This window comes from Vigna radiata, unplaced genomic scaffold (genome assembly GCF_000741045.1).
Source record: "Vigna radiata var. radiata cultivar VC1973A unplaced genomic scaffold, Vradiata_ver6 scaffold_446, whole genome shotgun sequence".
Taxonomy (NCBI): Eukaryota; Viridiplantae; Streptophyta; class Magnoliopsida; order Fabales; family Fabaceae; genus Vigna; species Vigna radiata.
Genome location: NW_014543597.1, coordinates 113,687 through 125,946, shown reverse-complemented (window position 1 = coordinate 125,946; position 12,260 = coordinate 113,687). Strand labels below are relative to the sequence as shown.

At 38.1% G+C, this 12,260-nt stretch overlaps 1 protein-coding gene across 1 annotated transcript; it reads right to left on the bottom strand.

Moving 5' to 3' along the window:
• Window positions 1–1,594: 1,594 nt before the first annotated feature.
• On the bottom strand, window positions 1,595–8,623 carry LOC106754561 (protein IQ-DOMAIN 1). The gene is made up of 6 exons (XM_014636594.2): window positions 8,398–8,623; window positions 7,638–7,737; window positions 7,258–7,560; window positions 6,706–6,927; window positions 6,465–6,584; window positions 1,595–2,694 (listed from the first exon to the last, which is right to left on the bottom strand). The coding sequence occupies exons 2-6, from the start codon at window positions 7,710–7,712 to the stop codon at window positions 1,984–1,986; spliced, it is 1,431 nt and encodes a 476-aa protein (XP_014492080.1). The 5' UTR covers window positions 7,713–7,737; window positions 8,398–8,623; the 3' UTR covers window positions 1,595–1,983.
• Between the last annotated feature and the right edge of the window lie 3,637 nt (window positions 8,624–12,260).

The following is a 12,260-nucleotide window of genomic DNA, read 5'->3' as shown; positions in this document are numbered from 1 at the left end:
TAAAAAGACTCTGATTTTGAAACCTCACCAATTCACCCCCCCTCCATCAAGAGATACAATCCCTAGGTAGTCTAAGTCTTAAATAGATCATAAAAATAACAGAAAACAGGTCCAAGCCCATATCGTCGGCGCTCAGCGCCCCAACTTAGGGCACCCAGGCGTGAAACAACGAGTATTGACGCTCAACGCCCCTAAAAGGGCACCCAGGCGTTATGTGGTGCAACTTCTGGTGCTTAGTGCCCCTGAAAAGGGTGCTCAGCTTGACTGTTGGCGCTTATGGCCCCTGACGGGGGCCCTCAGCCCTACTTTTCTGTACTACATCTTTTTCTATTTTTTTGTAGACCGACCTTCTTCTTGAGTTTCGACTCCTTGATCATTTTACTCTTCTTCCAATTCATACCAATAACCTACAAAATTAAGAGAATTTAATGAAAAAAAAATCATAAAATATAACCTCAACTCACTTATTTAACAAAACTAAAGCAAGTTTCTAAGTCAGAAAGGGTGAATTTAGTATCAAAATTGAATCACAGATAACGGTATATTCAATACTAATCCAAATATATTTTTAGGTATTCATGAAAAAAAAAAAAGAGAATAATGTATAATTGCACGAAAGTTTTACAACATTTAAATAAAAACACTTAATATCTACATTAACTCTTCCACACCAAGAATTTCTTTAAGTTTGTATTCCTAAATGATCACTCTTAAATACGCACTGATTTATGAAAAGAAACAAGCATGGTCTCACTTTACATCCAAATGAAGAGAAAATTTGTTGATGCGAACAAAGCTTAAGCTTCCTTGCATAAAACTAATTACCCTTTTTTTTTGTATTTATTCAAATTTTTATATGTAAATAATTTTTTGTATTTATTTACTATTTTAGAAATTAATATAAATCAAATTGTGGAATATAAAACAATTCCAAAATCAAAGAAGGCTTTTAACAATGAAATATATATATCCATTTAGCATATCAATTAACACGATGCAGAGCTGTTTATAAACACTTCTTCTTAGGGTGCACTAGTATTGTATAACTAACCGATTTATCATTATCAAACTATGAACGTTCTTAGAAGAACATTAACCTATTATTGACCAAGCGGTCAATGTTTTTAGAAGAACGTTGACTGGACTGCCAATGTCTCCAAGTAAACAATAGTTTGTTGGTTTCAATCCTAAGTTGTTGTAAATCGAGTGACACAATACTAAGTCGACCGATCATTTTTTATTAGACATTAACAATACAAACCCAACACATTTATAAGTAAAACAGAATCCTAATTGAAAACTCACTTGAAAATCTATAACTATATAACTAAAATAAGAAAACAGATTCTTATATTTATTACAAATTTAAGTTTTTATTATATTAATTGGATATACGTAACTAACTTGATTATCAGAACACGAGTATCCATCTATTCGGCTACAGATTTAAAGACGAAGGACTAAAAATAGCTTAATACCGGAGATTCAATACAACATTAAAAGATTAAAAGAAAAATTTGAAGAAACTTTAAGTGTGATTCTTGACTTCAGACCCAAAATAATATTCATTCTGAAGAGAGGTTACACAACATAGTAACATTTAACTGTAGTGATAAATAACTCAAGTGATGGGGGCAATGAAATTAAATATACATTTTATATCAGAAATAAAAATGAATAGAGGCTCGGAGAGTCATTCTGACAGCTGAATGCTCTTTTGTCCATAGAACTTTCATGAACCTCCTGTGATCCCCTCAGCACGAATTGTGAGTACATACAGGCGTTAAATACGACAAATACATAAATGTAGTAGGCAAAACAGTTTTCACCCCAAATCAATATAAAAATGATAAGACGAAGATACACATGATAAATAAATAAATAAATAAATAAATAAAGGAACAATTCAAATGAACTTTTGTCTTATTCTTGCCACATAATTTCAACTGCTTGTTTTTTCATCGCTTTCCTGTTGCTATGTAATCAGCCAGACACACCATTTCCCACAGCGATTTCAGCATTGAAGCTGCTTTCTACCTTTGGTGGACCTGAATGCCTTCTTGGTCTAGCAGGTGAAGCAGGGAAACTAAGACGTTTTTTTGCAGTCCCAGCAGGGGACCCTTTATCTGGGGTCACATTTTCTGCAGCTAGTGGACTTTGCATTCTGGACTTGGCTTTGGCAGATTTAGTTGGCACCATATAACTTGGAATTGCTGGGGAGCTTGCAAGGCTTTCATCATCTCCCACTGTTGATCCACCAATGGAGTGCCTCCTTGCCCGCTCTGACTGCACGCTCATCACACTTTTGGTCTCATCATCTATAGCCATGATGTCCTTTGGACTCACTTTCCTCAGCTTCTTAGCAGCTGCTGGAGAAGCTGACTTGGGACGATTTGAATGCGATTGCTGGGAATGTGACTCAAAGTTAGGTGAGCCTGGATTTTGACTCGCTGTTGGAGAATGTTTCTCAGAATTGAGCTGAAACTTAGCAAATGATTTGCTGATTTCAGCACTGGTAATGCCACGGCCAGAACCTCTAATAGATTTATTGTCATTCTTCTCTTTCTCCACCAAGCTATGGCTCTCCCAGGGCCGGGCTGCTGTCCATCGCTCCAACCAACTCCAACCCCATGTTGGATTGGTTGGATCCATGAACATTGGGTTTATGGATCTTGATGAATTCTTCCAGTTTTGCTGTAAAGAATAAAGTAGCACTTGTTTAAGGTCAAACATTGGAGTTCAATGTATTCAAAACCTCAAGGAAATCCCACTGGTAGCCATCCTATTATAGTCCATTATATATTATGTATTATTTTGTGATATAACAAAATAGTTTGGACAAATTTCCCTTCATGGAAAAAGTTTAATACATTTTACCTTTCTTATTTTCTTCTCTTATGAGTTTTAATTGAAAATTTTATCCAAACAAGACTAAAGTTAATTGTTCTCTGAATTCACCAAAAAATTTGCTTCATATATTGTTAGGGAATGGAGAGTGTATGAGAGAAGGTGATAGGGAATAATGAGGGGAAGAGGCGTTAGACAATTATAACAGTATTAGTAGTATTATTAGTTTGGGTGGGAATTAAAGCTCTTATAAAAGAGCAGAGGGGGGTGAGGATATTTTACGTTTTGGAATTGTTAGACTGTGTAGACAGGATCACGTTTATCCTGTGGAGAGAGAATTTGGCTCTCTTGGAGGTTGTACAACTGTGCGGTGGCTATACTGAATAGAGAATATACAGATTATACTCTTTTTCTGGTGTATACGTGTGGGTGAGTGCTTTGCAGATAGGTTTTCCATTCCAGGAACCTATCTTTTTGGTCCGACCTGCCGGATTAGTGAGAGACAGGAGCGAGATGGAGGGAAACTAAATGCACTAGAAGGAAGAATGGAGGGAAGGATAAATGCGTTGGAGGGGCGAATGGAGGCAATGGAAACGACTGTGGACGGCCTGAAGGAGGAGACGATGGGTTTACGGCAAGAACTTAGAGAGTTCATGCGAATGTTTGGAGAACGAGGACGAAATACTGCGAGCCATCGGGAAGGAAGTCAGGATTCAGTGAATGGAATCAGAGGAGAACGAAGAGAAGATGACGAAGAATATACAAGTGGCGCACAACCAAACTGGGTGAAGAGGGTTGAGTTACCAACCTTTGAAGGAATCGATCCACTAGGGTGGATTTCTCGTGCGGAAAAATTCTTCGAAATCCAGAAGGTGACGGAGAGGGAAAAGCTCCGACTGATGTACGTCTGCATGGAAGGAAGCGCAAGTTACTGGTACCGCTTTTGGAAAGAAAAAACGCAGGCGCCAACATCGGAGGGGTTGCGGGAAGCTCTAAAAAGGAGGTTTGGAGGTCACGACCGAGGAACAGTGTTTGAGAGGCTAGCGGCGGTCAAGCAGCACAACACCGTCGATGAGTATATCCATTACTTTGAAATGTTGGTGGCGCAAACGAAGGGCGTGTCGGAGGATCAGTTCCTGGGATATTTTTTAGCAGGTCTGCAAGGGGAAGTCAGAAGTCAGATTCGTCCGCATAATCTTCGAGATTTATTGTCGGCGATAGAGGTGGCGTGGGACATAGAGGAGGCGAGTCGAGGCGCGCGAAAAGCGGGAGGAACCGGAGCCAGGAGCAGCCAGTCGTGGGGGCGATATCAAGGTGGGACTGGCACAGTAGCGAGATCGGAACCGATCAAACAGGGTCCGGAACGTTCGGGGGTAGCAGAAAGTGCGGCGGTGACTCGTAGGGATGGTCCTCAGGGACCGGCGACGTCTGGAGCAGGGAGTAGTACAGTGAGCGACGGCCGCGGACGAGGATCCAGGAACCTGCCTTATCCCGAGTACATCAGAAGGAGGGACGAGGGGTTGTGTTTCCACTATGGCGGTCCTTTCAGTCCCGGACATCGTTGCCCAGAGAGAAGCTTGCACGTGGTGATCATGGGGGAAGACGAAACCGACGATGACGAAGAAGAAGGTAGGAAAGAAGTTGGACATAAAGGCATGGAGTTGTCGATGTTCTTTGCGGGTGGGCTCACTTAGCACAAAATTATGAAGCTACAAGGCTGGGTTCGAGGGAAGAAGGTGATGCTCCTCATCGAAAGTGGCGCTAGCCACAACTACATTGCAACCGAGTTGGTGGAGGAGCTGGGTTTTCTGGTAGAAGAGACCCCACCATATACCGTGAGTTTGGGAGATGGTCGAAAGAAACAAACGGGGGGCTGTTGCAGGAATGTTCCAATAAATGTAGGTGAGAGGGAGGTATTTGAGAATTTTTATTTATTTTAATTAGGAGAAGTGGACTTAACTTTTGGGATGGAGTGGTTGTCTAAACTAGGGGAAGTGACCATTAATTGGAGAGAATTAAAGATGGTCTACAAACAGGGGGAAGAGGTGGTAACAATAAAAGGGGACCCCAGCTTGGCACGAAAAATAGTGGCACCGAAAACATTGATGAAGAGGAAAGTGGTGGAGGCAGAGATTTTGGTTGGGATCCTGGGACAAGCAGGGATAAACCTAGAGATTTTGGTTGGGATCCTGCAAAAACCAGTCCAGACTTAACAAGGGTCCAAACAGAGGAGTTGCAGCAGCTGTTGTCGGTTTTTGGAGAAGTTCTTAATGAGCCCAGGGACCTACATCTAGTTCGAAATACAGTCCAACAGATCATGCTCACAGTAGATGGAAATTATCAAGCCTTTTCACGGGAATTTATGAGGGTCAATGGAACCACACAAGCTCCTGTCATGAATTTTGCTACCGATACGTCACTTGGGGTGGTTACTATAAGAGCATTGAACATGGTGAACAAATTTTTCAACAACTACCTAAAGATTGTGGACATGGACGCAACAATGTTCTTTTCCGCCAATGTGGCCATGGAATGGTCAATTTTAAGGATTCAAATACTTCACAACTTGACAGTATTTTTAGCAGCTGCATTACTTATTCTACTTCCCAGGGGATTTGTATCATCGGGTCTTGTGGGATTGTCTCTTTCTTATGCGTTGACATTGAAAGAATTCCAAGTATTTTGGAGTAGGATGTATAGCATGTTGTCAGACCATATCATCTCTGCGGAAAGAATCAAGCAATTCATTCACATTTCAACTCGTTTCAAGGGCAGCATTAAGACCAACTTGGACCCACTAGACTTCTATGAAGACGATGAAATATGGAAGGCTTTAGAGAAATGTCAGCTATAGGACAGAGTCGGCAAGCTACCAAGTCTCTTGGACTCTTCTGTGAGTGACAAAGCAGGAACAATTATCAGACTTCAATCTTGAGGACAAGGTTGCACATCAGGCGGTGGGTAATGATAGGGAATAATGAGGGGAAGAGGCGTTAGACAGTTATAACCGTATTAGTAGTATTATTAGTTTGGGTGGGAATTAAAGTTCCTATATAAGAGCAGAGGGGGGTAAGGATATTTTACGTTTTGGAATTGTTAGACTGTGTAGACAGGATCACGTTTATCCTGTGGAGAGAGAATTTGGCTCTCGTGGAGGTTGTTACAGCTGTGCGGTGGCTATACTGAATAGAGAATATATAGATTATACTCTTTTTCTGGTGTATACGTGTGGGTGAGTGCTTTGCATATAAGTTTTCCATTCCAGGAACCTATCAGAAGGAGGAAGAATTAATAGCCTAACTGCTTTAGCAGTTAGGAATGGCGGGAAGGGAACTGTATAAATAGAATTTTGTGTATTGTTTTAGGGGCTTTTGTCAGTTAGTTGTATAGACAGGAACCTTTGGTCCTATCGGGGAGATTAGGCTCCCATTGATTGCTTGTACATTGTATCTTACCAGTTTTGAATACAAGAAACCCATTCTTTTGTTATCTGTGTGTGAGTGGTGAGTGTGTGAGTGGCTCGGGTTTGGTTTCTTACCCAGAAACCTAACATATATCCTTTCTAATTTCAGTTTCACTATCCTATCAAATATAAATTCAAAAGAGAAATAGAAAACCTGATGAGAGAATGAATAAGCCATTGCTCTTTCTCTTCTCATAGCAGCTTCATACTTGCTCAGTAACTTGGCTTCAACCTGTTCTTTCGATTGTACACTGTCATCCCATTCCTCACCAAGCTATTATAGGAATTTGAAAAAAGTTAAAAGCATTAAAAATCTATCTAAAAGTAAAGTAAATATTATCTTTATGTCAACAGGACCAAAACAGAAAATAAGTCAAGGGAAATGAAACACAGACCCTCATGCTCTCTAGCTCTTTTGCATGTTTCTGTAAGAGCTGTTTCTGTAGAGCTTGATTCTCCTCCAACATCCTGAGCCTCCTATAACGAATCTGAGTTTGCAAATGTGCAAAAGTCTGCATAGAACGGAGGGTACTAATGGCTTGACGTTTCACCACTGGCCCTTCCATGAGTGATCTCAACCTCACCAGTCCCCTCAAAGCCCGCAATGCCCTTCTTGCCTAAATGATTATTGAGAAATAACTCAGCTTGCAGGCAGTTTATCATGAACCAAGAAGCTTTGCAGAAATTATTGATTACTTAACACATATCACCTCTTAACTTAGCATATTTAATAAATATATACTTTTTACCACTGATTCGTATTTTAAGAGTTTGAATTGACCAACTGTTAGTGTACAGTGAACAAGAAAGTGTTATATCATCATTGTAACTGAGGTTTTGTCCCAAGTAGTTGTAGAGAAAGAGTGGAAACATTCAACAGATAATGGAAAGAGGGAAGGTGAATGGAATAAGTTACATTGGTTTAAATGAAAAATAGCAAAATATACCAAGTATCCCCGAAAAGCTTTCTGAATCCTTATTGCTGCCACTTCTTCTGTTGGTTGACTGTGTAACTGAACAATTGTAGTGGCTTGGACATCCACAGGTTTTGTCTGAACAGCAGGAACAGGTTCCTCGGTAACAACAACTGCAGTTTCAACTTTGACGCCATCATGACTGGTTTCAATCTCACAGTGAGGTAAAATAGCCTCAGGTGGAGGAAGAGGAGGTGCTTTATCAGTTTCGGATTGTGATGCTGAAGTCTGCAACTTTTGTTTTCCAAACCATTTCTTCTTTGGTCTGCTTGTTTTCTGAAAAATGCAGTTGCTAACACTATAAGGAACATGCTGGATACCTGAGAAATGTTAACTATAAACTTCATCAGAACCTGATAGTTCCTCTCCTTTGATTCAGAGCTCAGAGCTTTCTTCACAGTAGAAAACCAACTTCCCTTCCTCCCCATTTTCTTTGCATTCCTCACTTAGACCCTTAACACAGGAAGTATGTAAATTTCATGATATCATCTCTCAACCCAAAATAATTCAAGAATTCAGCTTGCCTTTGAATTGGAAATCCAATGGCACCAACTGGTGTTATTAAATGCTACTAGAGCTATGAAATTTGATGCTTAAAATTAATTATGTAAGCCTTTTAGCTTTTGAAAACAAGAAAAAAAGTTATGAAAAGGAAACCAGGAACCAGCTTCTGGCTTCTGGTACAGAAATTTATCATCAAGGGATGATTGAAAGTTAACTGATCTGAACTATGGAGCAATTCAAATCCTTATCCCTAAAAGGAATCTAAATGGCATGTGAAAAATAGAAAGAGTAATTTGAAATCCTCATTCGCTGAATCATATTGAATCCAACAGTATGAAGAACCGAATTATCTTCCTTTTGTGCATTTCAACTGCAAAGAATCACACAGAATGCAGATTTATGTAATCAAATAAACATTTCCAGTCAAATTATGCAACACCTTCTGCAACTAACAGAATTTTCACCAAACCAACACAAGGAAAGAAATTGAAGAACTTTGAACATTAAACGGATCCAACAACATTAAGAAGAAATGGGAAAGTGCAAAAATAGCAATTTTAAAAAAATTTGAAAAAAGGGAGTCCAGATTTAGACGGAAAATGATGGTACCTCAAGTGAAACCAAAGTGACAGATCTGAATCAAATAGCTTGCAAGTTCTTCCGGGCCTATGTGTCTCTAACAAAAAGTAACAAAAGGATGAAAGAACTTGGAGATTACGCTTGCACTATCTCCCCCTGTAAAGCAGGGAAATGTAATCAGATCTTGGGAAGGGACAAAGGGTTTCAATGATAGGAGAGCATGAGAGAGAGAACAGCTGGTTCAGCAAATTGTGACCCCACTACTTGTTTTAGGGAAAATGGGACCCACTTAGTTATCATGGTTCAGGAAAAACCTTGAGTCCGAGGTCCCGTTTTTGCTGGTTTAGTTACCTTGTTAACCGTGTGTCTCATGATGAATGATGACCCTTTCCATGGATGTTGATGTTGGTCCCACTCATGCAGTGGTTGCCCATTACCACTGGCAGTGCCAGTCTCTTTCTACATTTCATCTCTCTCTCTCTCCTTGCTGTTTTTTGTCTTCAACACTTCCTCAATAAATTATCATTTAACTGCTTTCCTTGTCTTACTGTTGCCTGCATAGATTTTTCATCACTCTGCAAACTATTAATGTCTATAGTTATTCATACAATAATGAACAATTAATATTAGATAAAAATCCTCAATTGGATCTACTTTATTCATATATTCATATATATGATTAATACTTTCACCGTATATATTCTTCCTTTCATAAGTATTCATAAAAAATGTTTGGATAAATTACTTTGAGAAGTTACTTACTTTACTTTTATTTATGTATAAATTAATTTTATTCTTTAAGTGCTGATGAAAAATCCTCTCTTAATTATTTGACTTGAAATATTTATAGAGAAAGTATCACTGAAACAAAATTGTTGTGTGAAAAATGAACGTGATTTATATAGGAAAAAAAAATCAATTTCTATGTATTAATACATGAAGGAATTAAACACAATTAACTAATAAATAAAAATATATAGTAAATATTGTTTGAAGATAATTTTGGAAAGATCAATATTCTTATTATGACTATTATTAAAACGATTTGAGGGAATAATAATGTAAGCAACTACATTATTGAAAATTAATCAGTTTGGGTGTGTTAAATTTTGTATGATTTTGGAATTAGTTTTTATATTAGGGTATATATGTAATAAAAGGAAAATTCAAGAAATTAATTTGCATTGATTTTTTTTGTTTTTTTTTTGAAGGCTAATGTTATAGAAGACAACGATAAATTTTGTGAATTGTTATCATTACATGCCAACTTGATATTTATATTGTTTTTTTCGAAAATAATACCTTATGTAGTAGATAAAAGCTAGATTCTTTTCTTCCGTTCTTTCTTTCCTTATATACTTCTGCATGTTCATGTTTTTTTTTCTCTTGCTGACGCAACAAAGTAATTTTGAGGAACTTTGCTTTTGCTTATAAGCAATATACATATAGAAAGTACCCATTAGTGGTAAGTTACGAGCACCCTATTACACATGCAAACATGTAATTCATAAACTACACAATAAGATTACATTAGCAACGACTAATGAGCCACGTTTGGGATCGGATAATTACAACTTCACACGTTAGAAGAAAATGACTCAACAATTCTGTCGGTGATCATAATATTTTATTCTTGATTCGTTTATTTTGTTGTTGATGTTTGTACAAAGAAGCCAAATTACCAAATACTACACAGAAGGGGAAAAGAAAAGGACGAAATTACCCTATCATTATTTATGAAAACCGTCGGCGAAGGGGTATCGTTGACCTGGTGTCTTAAAGCATTATCAATTGAACATTGTTGCCTTCAACATTCGACACTTGTCATCTGGTTTAATAATATGATTAAATTATTTTTCCACTTTAGTTTCACAACTTTGTCATTTTAAATATTATAAAATTTTAATTATAGAATGAGTCTTTTAGTTTTTTTTTTTTTAAAAAAATTAAGTAACTTTGATGGGTTAATAATATGTCCTCAAATTGTTGTTAAGAAATACTACATGTATGTAAGTTGTACTTACTACTGATTTATGCTAGGCTTAATATCATTATTGGTCTCAATTTTGGTTGGTTATGTTCGAAATGGTCCTAATTCTTTTTTCTATTCAATATAGTCCTAAAGATCATAATTTGTGTTCAATTTAGTTTTTTTTGCAAACGTCATTTAAATTGTTAACAATCATTGCTCCAATTGTGGAAACTCCAAATGAGATGGCATTTAACAACTGCCACATCACCATCTTCTTCAACCTTCAGCCCAAACACAAACTGAAACCCTACTTTCTCTCTAACCACCTAACCCTAGCACCGCCACACCTAAACCACCTCACACCAGTGCCATCACCTAACCCTCATGTTCGAAATGGTCCTAATTGGGTACTCTATTGTTTTGTGTCTATTGTTTTATTCTACATTACGAATAAAAGCTTAAGACAACCAAACGTTTTATCCCTATGTCTAGGCAATAGTTCCCTTGGGATAAATGATCCCTATCGTGGTTTCTAGGTATTTCCCAATAACAAAGAAGACCATAAAATCATGCTATGAATAATCAAAACATAACAAGTATGAAGCAAAGGAGAAAATCCCTAACAATTAATGAAAGAAGCATATAATAATTTAGAACAAATTCAAATACATGAGAGTTTAGAGGTTACATCTTCTCCAACAACAAATGAGATTTAATTCTCCATTGTCATGGAGAAACTAGGTTTACAATGGAATAAAAGTGATAGAAAAACCCTAGAAACTAAAGAGGAAAGCTCCCGCATCCAATTCTATCTCTAGAGAGTCAAAAAATTTGTTTTTGCGCTTCTGTCGTCAAAAGATACAAGCCCTAACGTGTACAGGTCCTTAAATAGATCAGAAAACAAAGTCCAAGCCCAACACGCTAGCGCTCAGCGCCCCTACTTAGGGCAAGCAGGCAATGGTGCGAGAGGAGTGACGCTTAGGGCCCCTCAGAGTGCGCCCAGGCTGTGTGCGGCCCAAGGAAGCTGGCGCTCAACGCCCTAGGGAGGGCAGTCAGGCGCCCATGCGAGACATCCTGCGCTGAGGGCCCCGGAAAAGGGCAACCAGGAGTGGTTGCGTGACCCTAGCGCCTAGGGCCCTAGAAAAGGGCAACCAAGCGTCCTACGACCTTCTATGCCCTTCTCTTCTGGTTCTTTTTCTGTCATTTCTGGGTTCCAACAACTTGGTACTCTAACTCTTCTTTCAAATCATTCCAATAACCTACAAAATCAAGGGAATTTAGTGATAAAATCATCAAGTATAATCTCAACTCTCTTATTCACAAAAATAAACTAAAATCAAGAGATTAAGCAAGTTTATAAGTCAAAAAGGGTTAATTTAGTATCAAAAGTGAATCACAGATAACGGTAAAATCAATCGTTATTAGTGCAGTACTTGGTCAAAGAAGAGAGAAGGTTTTTCACACTATCTATTATGCAAGCAAAGTTTTAAATGAAGCCCAACTGAAGTATGCTATTACAGAAAAAGAATTTCTTACCATAGTGTATGCTCTGGGGAAATTTAGGCCTTATCTTATTAGGTCTAAAGTGATCATTTACACGGATCATGCGACTATAAAGTATTTGCTAAGCAAGCCGGATTCTAAAGCACGTTTGATTAGATGGGTACTTCTACTGCAAGAATTTGATGTAGAAATCCGGGACAAGAAGGGTCGTGAGAATTTAATTGCAGAACATTTATCCCGGCTTGTTAATAATGAAGTTACAAGAAAGGAAAAAGAGATCCATGAATTTTTCTCGGATGAAACAGTCTTGCATATTCAATAGAGGCCATGGTTTGCTGAGATGACTGATGAGTCGATATTTTATTGATTTCACTTAGTTTATTGTGCTAGAATTAATCATGGAATTGTGCTTAATTGT

Coding starts and splice junctions, on each gene's coding strand:
- LOC106754561 (XM_014636594.2), bottom strand. CDS start 7,712: ATGGGGAGGAAGGGAAGTTGGTTTTCTACTGTGAAGAAAGCTCTGAGC. Junction 6,928..7,257: donor AAGCTTTTCGGGGATACTTG/GTATATTTTGCT, acceptor ATAATCATTTAG/GCAAGAAGGGCATTGCGGGC. Junction 6,585..6,705: donor AAGAGCTAGAGAGCATGAGG/GTCTGTGTTTCA, acceptor TTCCTATAATAG/CTTGGTGAGGAATGGGATGA.